At 34.2% G+C, this 18,668-nt stretch overlaps 4 protein-coding genes across 4 annotated transcripts; 3 read left to right on the top strand and 1 right to left on the bottom strand.

Annotated features, from left to right (window-relative positions):
- The first annotated feature begins 5,578 nt into the window (after nt 1–5,578).
- LOC110370256 (DNA fragmentation factor subunit alpha) lies at nt 5,579–9,182 on the top strand. The gene is made up of 2 exons (XM_064035651.1): nt 5,579–6,404; nt 6,688–9,182. The coding sequence occupies exons 1-2, from the start codon at nt 5,926–5,928 to the stop codon at nt 6,800–6,802; spliced, it is 594 nt and encodes a 197-aa protein (XP_063891721.1). The 5' UTR covers nt 5,579–5,925; the 3' UTR covers nt 6,803–9,182.
- Nucleotides 9,171–9,954, bottom strand: LOC110370257 (guanine nucleotide-binding protein subunit gamma-1). The gene is made up of 2 exons (XM_021326000.3): nt 9,792–9,954; nt 9,171–9,707 (listed from the first exon to the last, which is right to left on the bottom strand). Exon 2 carries the CDS (start codon nt 9,618–9,620, stop codon nt 9,408–9,410), a length of 213 nt encoding a protein of 70 aa, XP_021181675.1. The 5' UTR covers nt 9,621–9,707; nt 9,792–9,954; the 3' UTR covers nt 9,171–9,407.
- A 181-nt stretch (nt 9,955–10,135) lies between these two features.
- On the top strand, nt 10,136–12,291 carry Mgr (merry-go-round). The gene is made up of 5 exons (XM_021326047.3): nt 10,136–10,285; nt 10,363–10,465; nt 10,740–10,982; nt 11,189–11,343; nt 11,448–12,291. Exons 2-5 carry the CDS (start codon nt 10,397–10,399, stop codon nt 11,533–11,535), a joined length of 555 nt encoding a protein of 184 aa, XP_021181722.3. The 5' UTR covers nt 10,136–10,285; nt 10,363–10,396; the 3' UTR covers nt 11,536–12,291.
- Nucleotides 12,292–13,282: 991 nt separating this feature from the next.
- Nucleotides 13,283–16,620, top strand: LOC110370263 (E3 UFM1-protein ligase 1 homolog). The gene is made up of 6 exons (XM_021326008.3): nt 13,283–13,506; nt 13,877–14,859; nt 14,938–15,379; nt 15,512–15,970; nt 16,079–16,290; nt 16,432–16,620. The coding sequence occupies exons 1-6, from the start codon at nt 13,424–13,426 to the stop codon at nt 16,548–16,550; spliced, it is 2,298 nt and encodes a 765-aa protein (XP_021181683.2). The 5' UTR covers nt 13,283–13,423; the 3' UTR covers nt 16,551–16,620.
- The last annotated feature ends 2,048 nt before the right edge of the window (nt 16,621–18,668 follow it).

Genomic DNA, 18,668 nt, shown 5'->3' with positions numbered 1-18,668 from the left:
CTCATTATTATAATGATAGCCCACTTAAGAGGGAGTCTATAGGCTACTTTTTATCCGAATGGAAACTACTTCTAGTTTCCACGGGATTTGAGTAAAGCCGCGAAGAGATAGTAGTGAATATTTCTCAGCCGAAACCTATAACAATACGTTTAACAAAGATTAATGACCACAGATCTGCTTTCATCAACCAATTTCGGAACTTCTTTAATAGCACTAATAACTACATTTGCTAACGATGACAAAGTTATACTGAGAGCTGCTACTGTTTATATTAATCTCAATTTACTTAATTCAGTTCGTATCGGTTTCCGATGCAATTGCTTTTGTGGTATCCAGGCACAAATTGTGGCACTCATGTGGCAGCCGTAATGTGCCCGTGGGAACCTGAGGTCAGATGTGCGACCTCGACCTGAATACGAAGCTGCAAAGGTCGCGTGAGCTGCAGCTAAAGGCTAGTTGCACACAATACGTACTTGTAGCTTCAACACTACACACCGTGACAAATATTCCAAGTGAGTTTGCTGTACACTTCACTGCTACTACATAATATTTAGAGCCTTCACTGTCAGAGTACAGACTCCGAGTTTTTAAATAAAAGCGACTATAACTGCTGTTACTGTCTTGGCTTATTTGATAAACAGGATACGGGGCGAAATCGATGAATAAACATCAGCTTAGCCTCGGGCCAAATTTAAATCTTTAAGTAATGGATATTTAAAAGGATATTTACCAAAGGTACTAGCCACGGTCGTTTAAGGCTTTCGTCCCTAAACAATTCTATCTACTTTCAATTTCAAGTTCACACAAGTATGTTCCTTTATTTGCGTATAGAGTTCAAGTCTGCCCATCTGACCTTTATGAAAGACATAACAAACAGGGTCAGCAAATGTTACCCTCTGGCGTCCTCTCCCATTCAGATTTTGCTTTATTGCAAAGTTTTTGACCTACTTGCAAGGACGGCTAACAAAAAATGTGGACATATTGTTATTCTTAAGAGAGGTTTAGGTTATGAAACATTTTATTTTAAACCTATTTTTATAATTATCAACATGTTCCTACACTAGTTAGACTTACTTACCTAATGCATCTGAAAAGCGGTTATTATCCAGAGTGTTTGCGTACTCGGGTACCTATGTCAAAGTTTTCAGTTTGCAATGACAACACCCGGACATAGCCGCTGTGATGTTCCGTGTTCCGTTGATGCAGGTACCGTGTCAACGAGACTTTACATTACACCGCCGAGACAAACCACATCCGTACGAATACATGTACAACATGCACTGTCATTGAAAATTTTACTCCAGTGAAGTTGATGTATTGTTGGAATTTAAAATTCTTTCACATGGACGTCTAAGGAATATGTTTTCATGCAACTCAGCAGTCTACAATATTGCTAATACTTATGACTAAACGGTATAATAAACAGCCGAAAATCGATTCCAGTGGCATGCACTTGGAGAGGCCTATGTCCAGCAGTGGACTGCGATAGGCTGATGATGATGATGAATAAATATGTTAATACCAAAATTAAAATGTTGGAGAGAACAAACAAATATGTAGGTGGTGTAAAAAGTTGCAAACTTTAAAATTTTAATCTGAGCGTTAGATCAAAGAGCAGAGAGAGACCCTTCCTATACAGAGGAAGAGATCGATTGACGAGTATTTTTCGAATGTAAATTTTATGGATCACTCACCTAATTTACAAGTGTAGCTTCACCGGTAGCTTCGCACATAAATTATTATCAACGAAACAGTCCATTTGGTGGATTGAAATTCTAGCGAAAAATAGAAATGAAAATAGAAAACACTTACTCGTAAATGTTATGAAATAAGTTTATCATGATTTCAGAGGTTTATTCACCTATTCAAAACAAAAAATAATCACATAATACCATTAACAATAGAATTCTAATCGTTCTATAAAACAAGACAGTTACCTCGAGGTGATTGACTTAATTGGGAGTCTATGTGGTTTGTGCCACTCTCTGGTGATTACAAATAAACCTCTGTCAGTTACATTCATGAATAATGTATTATATGAAAATAATATTTCTATGAGCTACAGACTGGTCCAAAAATAGCACTAATTCTACTAAAATAGAGCACTTAAATACACGACTCAATGCTATTTAGACTATTCAAACTCATACTTGGAAGTATGAGTTTTTTTTAAGATCTTATCTTATCGAGACAATTTGGCACTTAGTATTAGTTTTTCATCATTGTCTTAAAATTCTATAACCGGGATATAATAATAGCCAACTTAGGCAATTTGTTTCACTTTTGTAAAACAATTTTCAGAAAACTTTGGAAGGATATTGTAATGTAAAAGCTTACAATAAGTTTGAGTAGTCACTCGCTGTACGTACTGCGGTCTCGTGGGCTATGTTTATTTTAGCATTGCAGATGCGTCGTTTGTTGTGAACTAGTACATCCCCGCTCTTTAATAATGCAGATGTTAATACTACCCACTTGTTGCTCACTCTAGTTTCGTTCGGAAATAGCCTACAACAATTTTACTTTCTACTTACCTAATCATACCATCTCTCTAGACAATAGTAGGCAAACGATATATCAAACAGATTAAATTGGAGCGTCAGTTTGTATTTTCTGAATGACAGCTTTATACTGTTTTAAAGCATAGTTTGAGCTTCTTTCAATATGTTTCTTCCTAATCAAGAGAGTTGAGGTAGGTACGTACCTACTTAAAGTAATTTAGGAAATTAAATTAATTATAAAACTATGGTGCCCAATAGAATAATGCCGCCAAAGCTGTAGGGAACAGTAACCACCTGTACTTAAACAAGAATGTAATACGTATGTATACCAAAGTAGGGAATATTGTCACGTTATTGCGCACGTAAATCATTGTTTGTCGCGTATATATTTATCTAACCTGAGAATACAGCTAGTGATTTTCCAATATTACGCTCTTATTTTGTTGGCACAATCTTGAAAGTTGGCCTCAGGGTTTTGATGAAATTGGGTGAATCCACCTCTTTCCGATGCTATAAAACGATTTAGCGTTCGAGAGTTTCGGAAAACTCATTTAGTGAGTCAAATAAGCGTAGGAGGTTTTAGGTCTGCTGTCACAGACAGCTTCCTAGTGTAGGATGTTATTGGCAGCAAAAATACATAACTTATATATATGATAGCATACATTTAATGTTATACAATCTCTTTTCGTCTCTAATTCTCTATGTTACTTCTAGGTACTTCACATGAGACCTATGTGTTAGATTTGCAGATTTTCCGACTCCAGTTTTCCGATTTGTGCGAACAGGAGGTAATTTATTTCACCGAGTGTTTAATTTAATCCACGTGTAAGCATAGAACTTATTCGATGAAATATAAGTAGTTATACTTAGCCATATTTGTATTAGGTAAGTATGTAGGTAATGTAGGGCTTACACACTGCCTACATAAACCAATATAGGTAATATATGTTTGACATCTCACGTTTGTTCAGAAATAATACAATTTACGAAACCTACTAGTCTGTTTTTTAATCTCGTAGACTAAATTGACACTTGCAAAATGTCAAACTTTCTAATAATTTTGCTAGCTCTGTGGTGCAGTGTTGTACTTACGATACCGGTTCGTTGAATCGTAAGTTTTTACAATAAGTCATCCTGAAATAATGGGCTTATCCTTGATGATTACGCATGGCTTTGCGTGGTCAGATATCCCTGGCAGTTTGTAGCACGTCGTACAGCCATGTGTACGTACGTGAATTTTAAATATAAAACTTTGAATGAATATTAAATTCGTCTATTATAGATAAAAAGTTACGATTCAACGAACCGGTATCGTAAGTACAACACTGCACCACAGAGCTAGCAAAATTATTAGAAAGTTTGACATTTTGCAAGTGTCAATTTAGTCTACGAGATTAAAAAACAGACTATAGGTAGGTACAATATAACATTTCAGGCGATTGTTGATTAGTTGTAGCGAGGGGTAAATAGGAGGTGGGTACTACGTTAGAAGACGCACAGCTAAAGGGAGAACGTATTGTTTGCTTGTGCAGTCTAGACGCTAAGTAAACCTAATAATAACGTACCTAAGTACCTACCAATGTATAGCATCTGTACTACTGTACCTATGTCTGGCTACTCTTTATATCACTTTGACGCTTATGAATGATGCAAATAAGTAGGTACCTATTCTTTTTAGGTAACATCTACTTACCTTATGCCTAAAATTTTAGCTGTTATATTTAGGTAAACACAATATAATTCTCTATGTAATTTCCAACACATAGGAAAATGATGCCTCTGTACCACTAAACTAAAACTGAGCGAAAGTTATTCATGTAATAAGCCAAGTAGAACTCCGACATAACTACCCAAATTCCTACTTAAACATGGCCGTTTGATGAACTGAAAGCCGCCTAGAATCATAGACTTGCACAAAAGGACTAAACTATTGTTTTAAAGTTGCAAATTGCATTCTAGTACAGAGTAATAAGGGGGTGAGTCGGTAGGGGAGACTATATTGATCCTCGCTCGTCGCGCCGCGCTGTGACCGAACGTGACCCCACGACCGCCCTTGTATACCTGGCCCGTGGCCCTCGAAGCTGATCGCGAATTGACATTTTATTATTACTTTTGATAGGTGAGCGCGGGTTAAATGCAGCTAACATCTCCACCACCTTGTTTTTTTATAAAACGTGGTCCAAAAAAGTACCAGTTTTTCTTGGTTTGAACAATCGTAGTCGTCTAGAACCAAGTTAACGATCTAATTCTAATCCAAACTTACCTACTGCAAAAACCGGTGACTACTTAAATACCATGGTTTATAATAAGAAAAGTGTGTATTTATGTATTTTGAAGTATATTTTCAAATCGAATAGGTACCTAACGACTCCTAAGGACCCTTCAACTTAATTACATCTGCTTGCACCATTAATTATACCTTAAAATACCGTTACCTAATTGTTAAAAACTACTTACGTGGTTCAGTTAAATAAATAAACACACAAGAAACTTTGCCCATTAGGCACAAACAATTAGTTTGCTCCCACATTTTAAGATGATAATTAGATCCCCAGGTCCACGTTCTGCTTTTATTATTATAAAATTGGGTCCAGTCCAGTAAAGTTATATCCGTGCATATTTTAAATCTATTTACTAGTAGGAAATAACACCCCGTGTGATAAAAAAATAAACCTACACAAGCAATATTCACCAGAAGAAGTGTTGAGTAAATGCGGAGCAAATTATTTAACAGGTATTACTTACATAAATACACATAGGTACCTCTAACTACTTCGTAATTAGATAGGTAGGCAATTACTAGGTACCCATAGCCACTAGGAAAGACGTGCCTTGAGAACCTCGCAAACTCGCAAATATATACGGTCTACTTCAAGAGCGAATTGCCCCTTTGCTCATCGACATAATTGGCACCTCCTAACTACTAAACCGACTATGGAGAACCTAGTGAGTTAAAATCTTGCAAAGTTAATTCCTGCAAAAGCAGATGGTATATAATATCTGGGCACCTAACTATATTTTAAAGTTAGGTAGGTTCATACCATGATGAGCGGCGCCGCGCCGCCGTGAGCGGTAGAGCAAAACGGGAGTCATATTCAGGAGCTTGTAGGAGACGGTCGCTGATACAAAAACACCGACTGGTTCTCATGCAGACTTCTCACGAAACTTAAAAGAATTAATATAATCATTTCATGATAAAATAATTATTCTAAAAATACAATAAAACTTGGAGTAAATATTTCTACTCTGGCAATATTTATAAACGTCAAATCGACCACTTTTGTGAACCACAAAAAGCCAGTCAAAAAAACTCGCGTAATTTGGAGAATCTGTCTCAGTGCCTGATAACTGAAGAACAAAAAAAATTGTTTTAGTGGGAGTTAGCTATTGTTCTAAATTTATTCAACTTAAATAGTATACTAAAATAATGGAGCATGATATTAACAAGCCGTACAAAATATGTGATGTAAATCGGGACAAAAAGAAAGGTATAGTAGCTTCATCCCTAGAAGATCTCCTTGCGAAAGTGCCAGAAAAATTAGGGATGCCATCGGAGAATTTAACAGTGGTCTTGGAGTCCGATGGCACGGAAGTGGACGACGAAGAATACTTTTCTACTTTGGACCCTGATACTTCTCTTATGATCTTACATGGTCTTGAAAAATGGGCTCCGAATATGCCTAAGTGCCAAGTTTCCCTTGATCAAACTGACGATATAGCATTAGGAGACAAAGGGCAAGTTGCAAACTTAGTGGGCCGCCTGCAACACAACTTGTGCCACATCTCACTGCTTGGAGGTCAAGATCTGGAACTGCTATCAGATATGGACCCAGACAGTCTAGCAGACATTGTCACAGACAGAGACAATAGGATCATTTTGGAGCACATAAAAGAAGCATCTGGAAGGTAATTATTTTTTCTGAAAATTATTTTCTTTATTTTTGAATTCAACATCAATTAAATGTTTTTTTTTGATGTTACAAGTGTGACTTCAGTTTAAAATGTTAATACTAGAAAAACGGATTACTAGTAGCAGCAAAACTTTTGAGGAATGGGTTAACAAAAAAATGCATTGGATAATAATAAAAATCCCTCTCATAATTATTATGAATCCCTTTCACAATTGTTTTCATTACATACAGTCACATATATAATAGTCTTGAATATTTTTTCCCTTTTCTGTTTTCAGAATATTGCTAGAGAAGCGTCAGGCCCAAGATGCCATGGAGTTATTGAAGCTATACCATCAAAGTGTGGCCAATGGGAACGAAGATATGTCACCACCAAAGCAAGAGAGAGTTTAAAAAGTGTGTGAATTGCTATGGTAACCCACCACATTTTTATTTGTCATAACTTGATTCAGGGTCTTTTCATTTTCCTTCTAATAACTTGTAATTTTCAATATTGTCTTTAATTTAAAAGGTATTTTTAGTTTGTTGGTTTTACTTGAATAATTTTTTCAAAGGATAGATATATTGATCCAGTTTTTATAATCTGTTCACCTGAATCAAGTTATGAGTAACATAATGTAACCCTCAATTTATTTTTAAGGGATGGTTCACCTCAAAAGTTTACAAAAACAACTACACAAGCTTGTGTGCAAAATTCTTTAAATATCTGGTTATTTTTACTCTATAAAAGTATAACGCACTTAGCATAATAAAGAGTATTCATGATACCAAATATTGAGGCCTTTTTATAAACATTATTTACTTAGTTATTTAAATTTAATTTCTAAGAAATAAATGTACCTATGTACTAGTTTAGCCAAAAAATTAAGAAATGCACTATAACATGTTTACTCGTTACTTTTATTATTTAAAGTAGTATCGTGTGTCATTATTATATATTGCAATGTCCTCCATTATTATGACTAGTATTGAGTAATGTGTAAGCTGGTACATGGTAAAATATGGTAGACATTAGTGATAAAACAACGCTAATCTTATGAATATGAGCTGAAATTGAAAGATAACAGTGTTAATAAGCATTGTAAGTAAATATTAAAATGTTTATGTATATAATTAGTCTAAAATGTAATGTAGTTAGTTACATAACAGTCAACTATTAGAATTATCAATTTATATATTTGTGTGATTAATTTATTATTTCGACTGATGAATGTAAGGCATTTTCTATTTGAGTATTGCCATAGAAAATAATATCAGTCTTAGTACTAAGTTGTTTAGATAAAACCTTTACACATATTTTAATAACAAATCTGACAATAGGTATGCTAGTGCTAAGCATTTATGGTCTTCTATTCCTTATTTTTATATTATATATTTTTTTCATATTTTGTAAACTTTTGAGAGACGAATTGCCACAAGGTTGATAATCAACATCAATTTAAAAGACTGATAGTTGGTAAATTTATGTTTTTATATAGTTTTACCCCTAGTATAAGATTTATTCATTTAATTCCAAATTTGCTCAAACATTTTACAGGATACTAAATAAGTTACCCTTTGTTTAATTCCACTGCCATACATTATAAAGAAATATTGGCTAATTTTGTTTAAATATATTTAGTGGGGTATAGCTGTTGGTACTGTTGAAGTGATAAAACAATGACATTAGTTACTCATATGGAATTGTAACCATTTTGTTAGACTATAATATCAAATGGATAAATTCCAGAAGTTTCTTACAGAACCTTGTTGCAAATGTTTGTATGAACTTGGGAAACATAAGGAGTGTGAATTCTAGGCATTATTAATTCGGTAAATGGTGTTTGTACGATATGAACTACTTATTTATAATTTCTAATGATTCAGTCCTTATATCCTGAAGCCTTGATAAATATTATTTCAATGAAAATTCCTTGTCACAGAACTATGGGACATTTATTTTAACTAACTGGATTGCTGTGCTAGATGTTATATACGTAATATTGTATTATAAAGTAGTGCACCCGATAAACTTATGATAGCTGGCAAAAAGTAGGAACTATCCTCTAATATTGCACACTTTATCCATTATATTGCATATAAAAATACAAGCCTGACATTACTGATGATTTTAATTGTATCAGACACAAGTACTGACTGAATCTTAGGCAAATATAACCAAATAACTTTGTAGCTGGATCAGATACTTCACATAAATACTCAAAGCTCAAAAAGTGATTGAGAACTCTCTGCCTGGTTATTTAAATAATTCATAAATTAATACTATGCCAGAAAATTCATAAGCTGCACATAACTAAACCAACATGTATGGTAATACTAATTAATGTTAGAATAAATCCATAAAATATTACATTTTATAGTCATAGTAATCATAATGCATTCCAATGTTAACACCAAATAAATCTTGTCTTCATTTGATATACAGGTTTTTATGTACCTATAGTTATGTATTAAGCAAGTAGTGTAAATTCTGTCTAAACTGATTTTGATGTACTGATTGATGTCTCTTGTGGTAACAAAAATGTACAATTGAAATTGTTAAATAATAGCTAGCAGTCTCCATTATTCTACATGGAAGACTTCACAATACAAAATCTTAGTAGCAGCTTATAACTTTAATATGTATAATTATATGTTAACAGTGCTACACATTGGAAACATAAATTAATTTAATGTTTTTGTGGAATTGGTAGATGTCAACAATAATAAATAGGTAATAGAGGAATTGGAATTCAGTTTTATTGTGCACAAATAAAACATATTGGAAATTAAACAGTTATATTTATTTACCTTTTGACAGTACAAGTTAAATAATAAGGAACCAATTTGCATACAAAACCAAACATATTTTTATTAATACAGCCCTACAGAAGATAAATACATAGGAATACAAAGTGTTACACTTAACAGTAAAGTTTGACCATTATAATAAATTCCTTTGTGTGAAGCATATCTTATGCAGGTATTTAGTTACATGTTTTATAAGTAAAAGATCATTTTAAAGAACAGTGCAGGAACTTTTCTCACGGAAAGGATTAACTTTTTGACTGGAAAAGCCAACAAGGAGGCAATCCTCTTGTTCGTGCTCATTAATGTATTTGACGATGTCAGATACCACGACAGAGACGGGAATGCGCTTTATTGCAGCTTCTCGTCTCAATTGTTCTGTTACAGCCCGCTGCTGTTGCAACGTTGATACCATCATATCCATAACGGCGGTGTCTGATAGGCCTATGTTGAACGGAAAATTAAAACTTTGAAATGCAAAACAGGGCGTAGCCTCCACGGAAGGTTTGGTCTGAAATCAAATTGATAGAGTTAATATTTACAAAATACATCTACCGCGAGTGAATTTAGCACTAGTCTAAAACCTGCTACCCACAGCGAGTTGTAAGAAGGCGAGATATTCGTTTGGATGCGGAAAATTCCTTGCAAATTACGCAGATTCAGTAAAGTTAAACAATACTTTGATCAATCAATCGTAGTTATGTCAATTGTCAAATAGGGATGTGTCAAACGTCCTTACCACAAACAATAGACGTAGAGCACAGATAAAAACCAGATGGCGATGGAATACTCTCAAACTACGATATCAAAAAGGTTGTTTTTTATGAAAAATCGTGTTGTTGGGAGCGTTTTTAGCTCAGATTTTGCGTTCTCCCTAAAATACAAATCATTACACAGGGCGAACTAGGCGGAGTATACCCAGCTTCAGCATTTTTGGTCTACACTCCATCGATTATGTTTGGTTTTGGGTCATTCAATTTCATTCCTTCACATTCGTTCGTACTTCGTTTCATTCGTTCATTGAATTGAAGTGCGACTGCCGGAGTGCAGTGCCTTATGCGAAAAAAACAAGGGATTTTAAGTATTATTGTAAGTTTTGACGATGCAGTAACTGATTCGGAAAACTTTCTCTGTACTAAAAATATTTGTCTCATTCATATTTTCAGAATCCGATTAAAATTCAGTAAGAACAAGTTAAAAATGGAAGGTGATAAATCAGACACTTCAAACCCAAAATCATTTTCGGGCATACCAGAGGCAGTATTTGTGGTAAGATACTTTACTATTCATAAGTAAGATTTGTTTATAAGTGAAATGCTCCTCACTGTCACAGATACTGTGATTTTTGTGCGCCGACAATTACTAGGTTAAAAATATTAATAGTTCATAGTAACCTCACCTGATGTCTCATCAGAAATATCTTTAATTGCTTTGGATCATGATTTTTTACTTGTAGGAGTTTCTATAATATTACCCAGACAATCATTTATATGTATTTAAACTTTTATTACTTCATCTGATCTCAATTTTCTATTTCTGATAGGATAATGTTGATGAATTTATGAGCAAGCCTGAAAACTCTGGCGGTGTAGACAAAGTTTTGCGAAGCCTTGACGAACAACATGCTAAATATAAACACATGGAGTTATCTCTAGCAACAAAGCGGAGGCGTCTAAGGCAACAGATACCAGATTTAGCGAGGTCATTAGAAATGATTGAAAAGCTGAAGATTCAGAAAGAGGAAATGGAAACAGAGTTTCTTCTCAGTGATCAAGTGTTCGTGAAGGTAATTTCAGTATTATCTTAATAAATGTAAATAAATAATTATAATATTTCAGTATATAATTTGACTGTTTGTCGTTTACAAGCTAACTTTAACTATGTATGTGCAATCCTCTTCAACAATTTAGTACATATTTTATTTAAGTCATTTTACTTCTTAAAATAATGTATGAAAAATAACTCAATCAATTAATGTAATTTATTTTTCAGGCAAACATACCTCCGACTGAGAAAGTTTATTTGTGGCTTGGAGCAAATGTTATGTTAGAATATACATTAGAGGATGCTGAAAGTTTACTCTCATCGAATATGGCTACTGCTAAGAAGAATCTAGACTGTGTTGAACATGATTTAGATTTCTTAAGGTAAGCTTCGATCAATCAGGATAATTCCTTAAGATCTGTCCATATGTAATCCATTGTTTACACTACATACAAGATGATTATATGTATTTTTTTTTTAATTGCAGAGACCAATGGACAACTACTGAAGTAAACATGGCAAGAGTTTACAATTGGGATGTTAAAAGGCGCCAGGCTGCCAAGGCATCTAGTTAATAATTTTCTATAATACACAGCATTAAGTACTCACAAATTAATACTATACCATTGCAATATAAATACTATTTTATAGTTTTCTACTGATAAGGAGAGCTGGCCAGTACTATTTTATGATTATAAGTGGTTTCAAATTTCTAATCGCTTCTGGCTAGCCTCCAACTCTTCTTGAATTTTATTATTTATTTACAAGTCAGTCTGAATAATTACAAAATTTATACATTTTGTTGCTTGAAATCATACCCAAGTAGGGTAATTCACTGTAACTACCTACTATTCAATGAGTTGCTCAGCTGGATGCTCAATAAATTTTCTCTGCGCCTATAAATTTCTAAATCCACTGATGAGAAGAGATGTAGTAGTAGTACCTATATGGCAATATTATCCATCGTGATAGTCCTAAACGGAGCTCATTCACCAAAGCACCAATGTCAAATCTTGCTAGCTCTGCCTTATAAGCATGCAATCATATTTTCGTCTCCTTGATGTTATGTGGACTAAGCTGTATGTAGATTTTTTGTATTGTATAATTTAAAGTAACTATTAGTGTCTTATTTCGATGATAGGGCTTATTTTTAAAACTTTGGTTAATTATATTAGTTTCCTGAATATATCTTGTATTAACACTACTTATGCTGAAATAATTAAACTTCACAGGTAACTTATTTATTAATGTTAAGTTGAAATTACAGTGCTTGTGCATGTAAATAAGACCTGAAATGCATTATCAAATTAATAAAATACTGCTTATAAAAAGCTTTTTATTGGACCCCTCTAATTTGATCACATTCAACTCTATTATCATTATCCCATAGTAGTCAGATTTTTAAATCATTTTGAGAAGAAAGCCGGAAGAGTGCAGGCCATAGACAATAGAGTATTTGTGACAGCTGCTATTTAAAGCAGCTTGCATTTTTCTACTGGTAGCGGTAATTAAAAAATGAAAATGATGACGTGTTGATGTTTCGCTGTATTGAATTTTTATCGATAACTTTCGATTTTAACAAGCCTGATATTAGAAATTATCGTAGAAAGACAAGACGTGTACTTTTCTCTGCGTGTGTCAAATCAATTATACCCAAGGGCGTTGCCACAGTGGGGAACTTACCCCACACTGGGGGCCGATTCTCCTAATTTTACTTAAGCAACATACGATTCACATTCGACTGCGATCCGATTACGATTGAAGCGTATGTGGCATTCCGCTATTTTTTCTTTGAAATAAACCTTTTTATTCTTAGACTAAAATCACCAAAATGGCAGACCAATCGCAAACCAATCGAATGTCGTTGGAATACGATTGGTCTTATATTTGGTAGTATCAGAAAGCCCAATATGGCTAAAACTGCTATTGCAATCATATTGCGATTCGATTTCTATTCAATTTCGATATTATTAACTTAGAAGAATCGGGCCCCTGGTTACAGACTTGTAAGGCCCCAATCCAAAAAACTTCTAGATGTACTTAATATTCATAGTAATTTCATACTCGACTTCCGAAACGAAAACAAGATGTTATTCTATATTATTTTACCCATGTTGTGAAGCCAAGCGCACTAGCCTCAGATTGATGTGTAGGCCTATAACAGAATCATTCAGGTATTTTTATGCACGTTTTTTTTCGTAGGTATGGCAGTCAGTTCCATTTAATTCCACAGAGTATATTACAGCGCAGCGAGCTGGCGCTGCTGTGCAGCTGTGGTACCTATGTTGTTGGTATGACGTGTTTGACAAATGACAATGACAACTTGAAAAGAAAACACTTGTCAAATGGAGTGATGATCGTTGTCGTGTCAGCTTTCCGATAATATTTTTAATTATATTAAATTCGTTAAATAATATCTCTATTGTAGCCGTACTTAGTTAGTAGGACTTTATTCTTCATATCATGGCGCCGTCTACTGACTGGGATGAGATAAAAAGATTAGCAGCTGATTTTCAAAAAGCGCAGCTTAGTTCGACGTCCCTGAGGTAATAACATGAATAATAGTCGTAGGAATATTAAAAGTCTCCAAATTATTTCGTTGTATGTTAATATCTGACGTTAAGATTGCATTGCAGTTCTATTTTCTTTATTAGATAAACTTTTCACAAGTATCTGTTCCATATGTTAAGTACAGACTTGAAGCACTCATGAATATTTACCATTTACTTTAATCTTGTCTTTATTATTATTTTTTTTATTTATTATGTATTTTGGCTGGATAAGCGAGATATTAGGACAAGGAATAGTGCCTTGCTTGTTTGCTTGTATGATGATAACTTATGCCAACAAAGAAAGAAAATATAATTGTTTTATACTTAGTTGTGTGTTGAATAATAAGTTGTTCAATGTTTTCAGGTTGTCTGAGAGAAACTGTATAGAGATTGTCACAAAATTAATAGAATTAAAATTAATTGATGTTATTTTTACTACTGATGGAAAAGAATATCTTACTCCACAACAACTTATTAAAGAGATAAAGGATGAACTGTATGTGCACGGTGGTCGCATCAATACTGTTGATGTTGCTAAAGAGTTAAATGTTGATCTGAACCAGATTAACAACAGTGTCGCAGAAATCATTAAAGGAAAAGAAGTACAGCTGGTTTCTGGGTATCTGATAGCTCATTATTATCTAGAAAAAGTTGCAAGAGAAGTAAATGAAAAATTACAACTTCAAGGACAAATATCGGTTGGGGAGTTAACTCTACAGTATGACTTACCAGCAGAGTTATTGCAACACAATGTGTTGGAGAAATACTTAGGTAAAATAATTTTTGGGAAACAAGATCCCTCTGAGCCGAGGACATTCTATACTGAAGAATACATCACGAGGACTAAGGCTAAGATTCGTGGAGCTTTGATGGGTCTCTTGAAGCCAACACCTGTAGCTGTTATTGTAAACCATTGCAACTTGTCTGACCGGTTGTTCTCATCCTTGTTTGATCAACTGAATGCTCCTGGAGTGCTGACAGGGCGACAGGCTGGAGCTCTTTATGTGCCATCATGTTATACAAAATCACAAAATGATTGGGTTATGAGCTTTTACAAGCAAAATAATTACTTGGAATATGATGCTTTATCTCGTTTAGGGATATCTGATCCCAAAGGTTATGTTAAGCGTACTTTAACAAATGAAGACTTAACTTTCCTAAGCAGTTGTGTAATTGGTTCACATATTAAGCAACAATTAGAAACTGCTCTAGAAGAATGCATATCTTCTAAAAGTTATTTGGATGTTGTTTCTTTGTTGCCATCTGTTTTAACTGACACTGACATAGAGAATGTTCTAGATTCTCTTTTGAAGAACTCTAAATCTACAATACTATTTGAAAATACAGGTAAGCTTGTTACATAATATTTCTAATTTTTGATAAAATATCCCAATATCAGGCATAAAAAACGATTTATTCTTTCAGTTTTCAGTAATTACTACATCGAAAATTTGAAGCAAGCCTGCATACCCATGACACAGCAAAAAGCCGAAGCGGTTGTGAAATCGGGTAAATACCAACAGTTCTGTTTGGAGAAGCAAATAAATAAAGCTGCAGAATTCGCTCAGACAAGCCATGTAGACCATAAAGCCGAAAGACGTGAGGAGCGTAGGAGAAAGGCTGCATCAGGAAAGGGAGGGGGTGGTACTCAAGGAAGAGAGACTAAAACCAAAGCTGTTAAGAAACATGCTAGGGGTAAACAGAACGCTCATGATTCTGACTCTGATGAAGGACCCAGCGTAACAAAGAAACCTCAAGCTCAGTTAGAGATTATTTCTGTTGATGATGTGGAAAATATAATCAAAGAAACTCTTGAGAATGAAGGTTTAGAAGACTTGCTGACTCGCATAGCAGAACATTTGCAAGGGTAAGTAAATATTTAATTTGCATCCCTTTCATTTATAGATGCTTGACAGAATTGTGCATAACATTTTTTGAAATTAAACACTTTTTGAAAACAGATTAAAGTCATAATCACACAAATTATATTATTTTTCAGGGGCCTCAACCAAACAGGTTTGAACATAGCTAAAGAAACTGCAGAAAAATTACTTCAAGATGCTAATCAAAACAGGAAACAAACACATACTTCTGCTCAAGACAAAATTAATATTTTGGTCAATGACATTAAACTTTATGAAAAAGGTTTAAAATCTTTGCCATCTGATCAGCAGTCACAATTTGTGAAATATTTACTGAAATCACTTGGAGGCGATATTCTTGCTGAATTCTGCAAATATGCTGCAAACCAATGCAATATCACAGTGCCAGCAGATGTTTTGACAGTAGAACAAAGAAACAAAATTATTAATGACCTATCAGAAGAATTTACTAAGCCGCTGGTTTCTTTGAATGCAACATTATCTGATCAAAACATGGAATCATTCTTCCAAGCAGTTGATGTGTGCCTATCAGAGATGGGTATGATATTGAAGAAAGTTGACAAAAAGAAAGACAAGTTAGTATTTGACCATACATGTTTTTTAAATATCTTCTTCTTTGTTTTCTACGTAACAGGTACCAATAATTTTAAACAATAATTAATTGAATCCCTTGTGGTTTCCAGACTCTTAATACAAAATCATAGGGAGAAGTTAATTTCGGAGCTTGAAAGCTGTGATGACCCAGCACTAAGTCTGCATATGGCAGTGTTGGCAATTTTTACAATTGTTACTCAAAGTATGCTACATGCATCTGGTCGACAAGTACCCATAATCATATCATTTTTGAAGACTCATCTTAAAGAAGAAGACTATGAGCGACTGCAGTTATGGCATGGTATGTAGTATTAAACCACATTTTTCTTCAGTTGAAGTGGTATTTAAAAATTCAACGATTAATCACCACTTTGATTTCTATTCATATGGAGCTTATCAAATTGATTGATGGCATTCCTAAAAAAAAAAATTATGCTTTCAGAATTGGTGTCAAAATATTTGACATCTAGTGAAGAAGACAAAACCGACGTTGAAGAAAAACTCAGCCAAGAACTGCCTTTACTGAAAAATATGGTTCAAGAGATTAAAAAATATAAGTGAATCTTAATTACGTTACATTTTGTTAAGGGTTTGGTGACATCCCAAATATATTTTTGTTAATTTCAAACAATGTTTTTTTTTAATTTATTTTTTACCTAAAGTCTGTTTTTTAATCGCGTAGACTAAATTGACAATGTTGCTAGCTCTTTGGTGCAGTGTTGTACTTACGATACCGGTTCGTTGAATCGTAACTTTTTATAGAGCGCACACGTTCTTACTTTTTCCGGACGGAAAAAAACCTGACATTCGGTTTTAAATTTTCTCCGTGCGTTCGGGTACTCAGAACGGAATAAAACCTGATGACGTCAAAGGAGATGGCCAAATTTTCATAAAAAAAAAAACCAGAATCGACAGCAATGAAATGGTTACCAATAGGTTCTTTATGATAGACCTTTGATGGTGCCAAAAAATCCAGACTGAAATCCATGGGGTATAGGAGCTATTTCATATTATCGCAAAAATAGGTTATGTTGAATATATGTTGATTTTGAAGATTATTAACATCAAGGGACATAAAAAAGCAAAGTAAACTAACATTATACAAGCCACTAGTAATAACCCCATAGTTTCAGAGTTGGGCTGGTGATTAAAAGGTCTTATATTTAACCACTCCAGATACGATTAAGCACCGACCTTACCTACTTGGAGAGGTTTCGCAGTTACATGCAACCTTCACAACTGGCTATGAAATGTTTTTGGAGAAATTGTCTTTGAAAATCGCGCCATGTGACATTGTCAAATGACTTAGCAATGCAAAACGGTCCAATCCGTCCAATCACGTGTCTGCATTCAACTTCTAACGAACATCAAACAGGAAAAGTAAACTTTTTTGTGAACTAAAATCTTGATCGAAAAAACGTTACAAAAAGAGAACCCCATGGTTTTTAGATGATTTGAAATACTTTTTAAAATCCACAAATTATACTGAATCCAATCATACATATGAAGTTCCTGTCGACTCTGGGTGTTTTTTTGGCCATCTCCTTTGGTTCGACCGCCGCACACATACGGTAATTTTCATTCTGAATCAAGGTAGCCCTGTTCCAAATGGACGTGTATCAGAGCATTCAGAGCCCGCCTGTGACTGGCTTATATATGTTTTTATTTTTGTATTAAATATTATTTTAAAAAATCCTGTTTATTGAACAATTAACAAACGTACACATATTTACATAAACACCCAAAAATAATGTTTTTTTTTATTTCTCTCATATCTATGCCTTTATAATAATAATAATCAATTTTTATTCAGATAATACAATCCATTATTGTTAGTAAAGGCATTTATGAAGTTCGTCAAAGGATTTAATGGACTTTCTATAATACTTAATAAATAATTCTTCTGGGTATGCTCGTAATTTAGCTGTTTGAATTGACTTTCGGATAATCTTTGAGCGTTCGACGGTGTACCCAGTAACGTCGCTTCCTCTTTTTCTTGTTTAGCGCCAGTAAAAGTGCAACAGCAATCAATTCGTCATGGTCCAGGATGTCGTGCCTTCAATATGGTTCCTCTTTACGTACTGGCCAAAGAGTAGTACTGGCCATGTAAATTCCGAATGAAAAAAACCGAATGTGTGCGCTAGCATAGACATAATATTAGTAAACAGGACTGCGCATATAAACCCAAAAAACGAGCCGAGTGAAACAGTTAGTACGGAGGCTGTCTGTCCCTTTCTAATAGGGTGACTATGAGATTAAGCTATGTGAGACAAATCCGAATTTGCTAAGATTATTAAACACAGATTAGTATTGAAGTTTTAACTTACGCAGTTTGTGACCTTAAGATACTAATAAAGGCTTTTAATAATTAGCGGAAATTAGCAGTACCTATAAAAGCAGGAAGATTCGAAGTGAAGACTGTTTTTTTTGTATTTCTACTTCATATATAGACTGCTGAGCCATTTATGTCGCCTTTCTTCATTTTTTGGGAAGCTATAACAATAGTACAACAGTTTTAAAATCCATCACCCATATTTTGACTCGTTACAAGAATTCATGGGCACCCTAGTTGTTTGGTTTACGAAAATGTTATTATTAGCTAACCTGTGGAACGATATATTGCAACCACCATAGGATTCACTTTTGCAAGTAGAAACGCAACACTTTTCACCATTTTAA

This window comes from Helicoverpa armigera, chromosome 7 (assembly GCF_030705265.1).
Source record: "Helicoverpa armigera isolate CAAS_96S chromosome 7, ASM3070526v1, whole genome shotgun sequence".
NCBI classification, from domain to species: domain Eukaryota; kingdom Metazoa; phylum Arthropoda; class Insecta; order Lepidoptera; family Noctuidae; genus Helicoverpa; species Helicoverpa armigera.
Note: the sequence above shows the minus strand (reverse complement) of the source record. Positions and strands in the feature narration are given on the sequence as shown.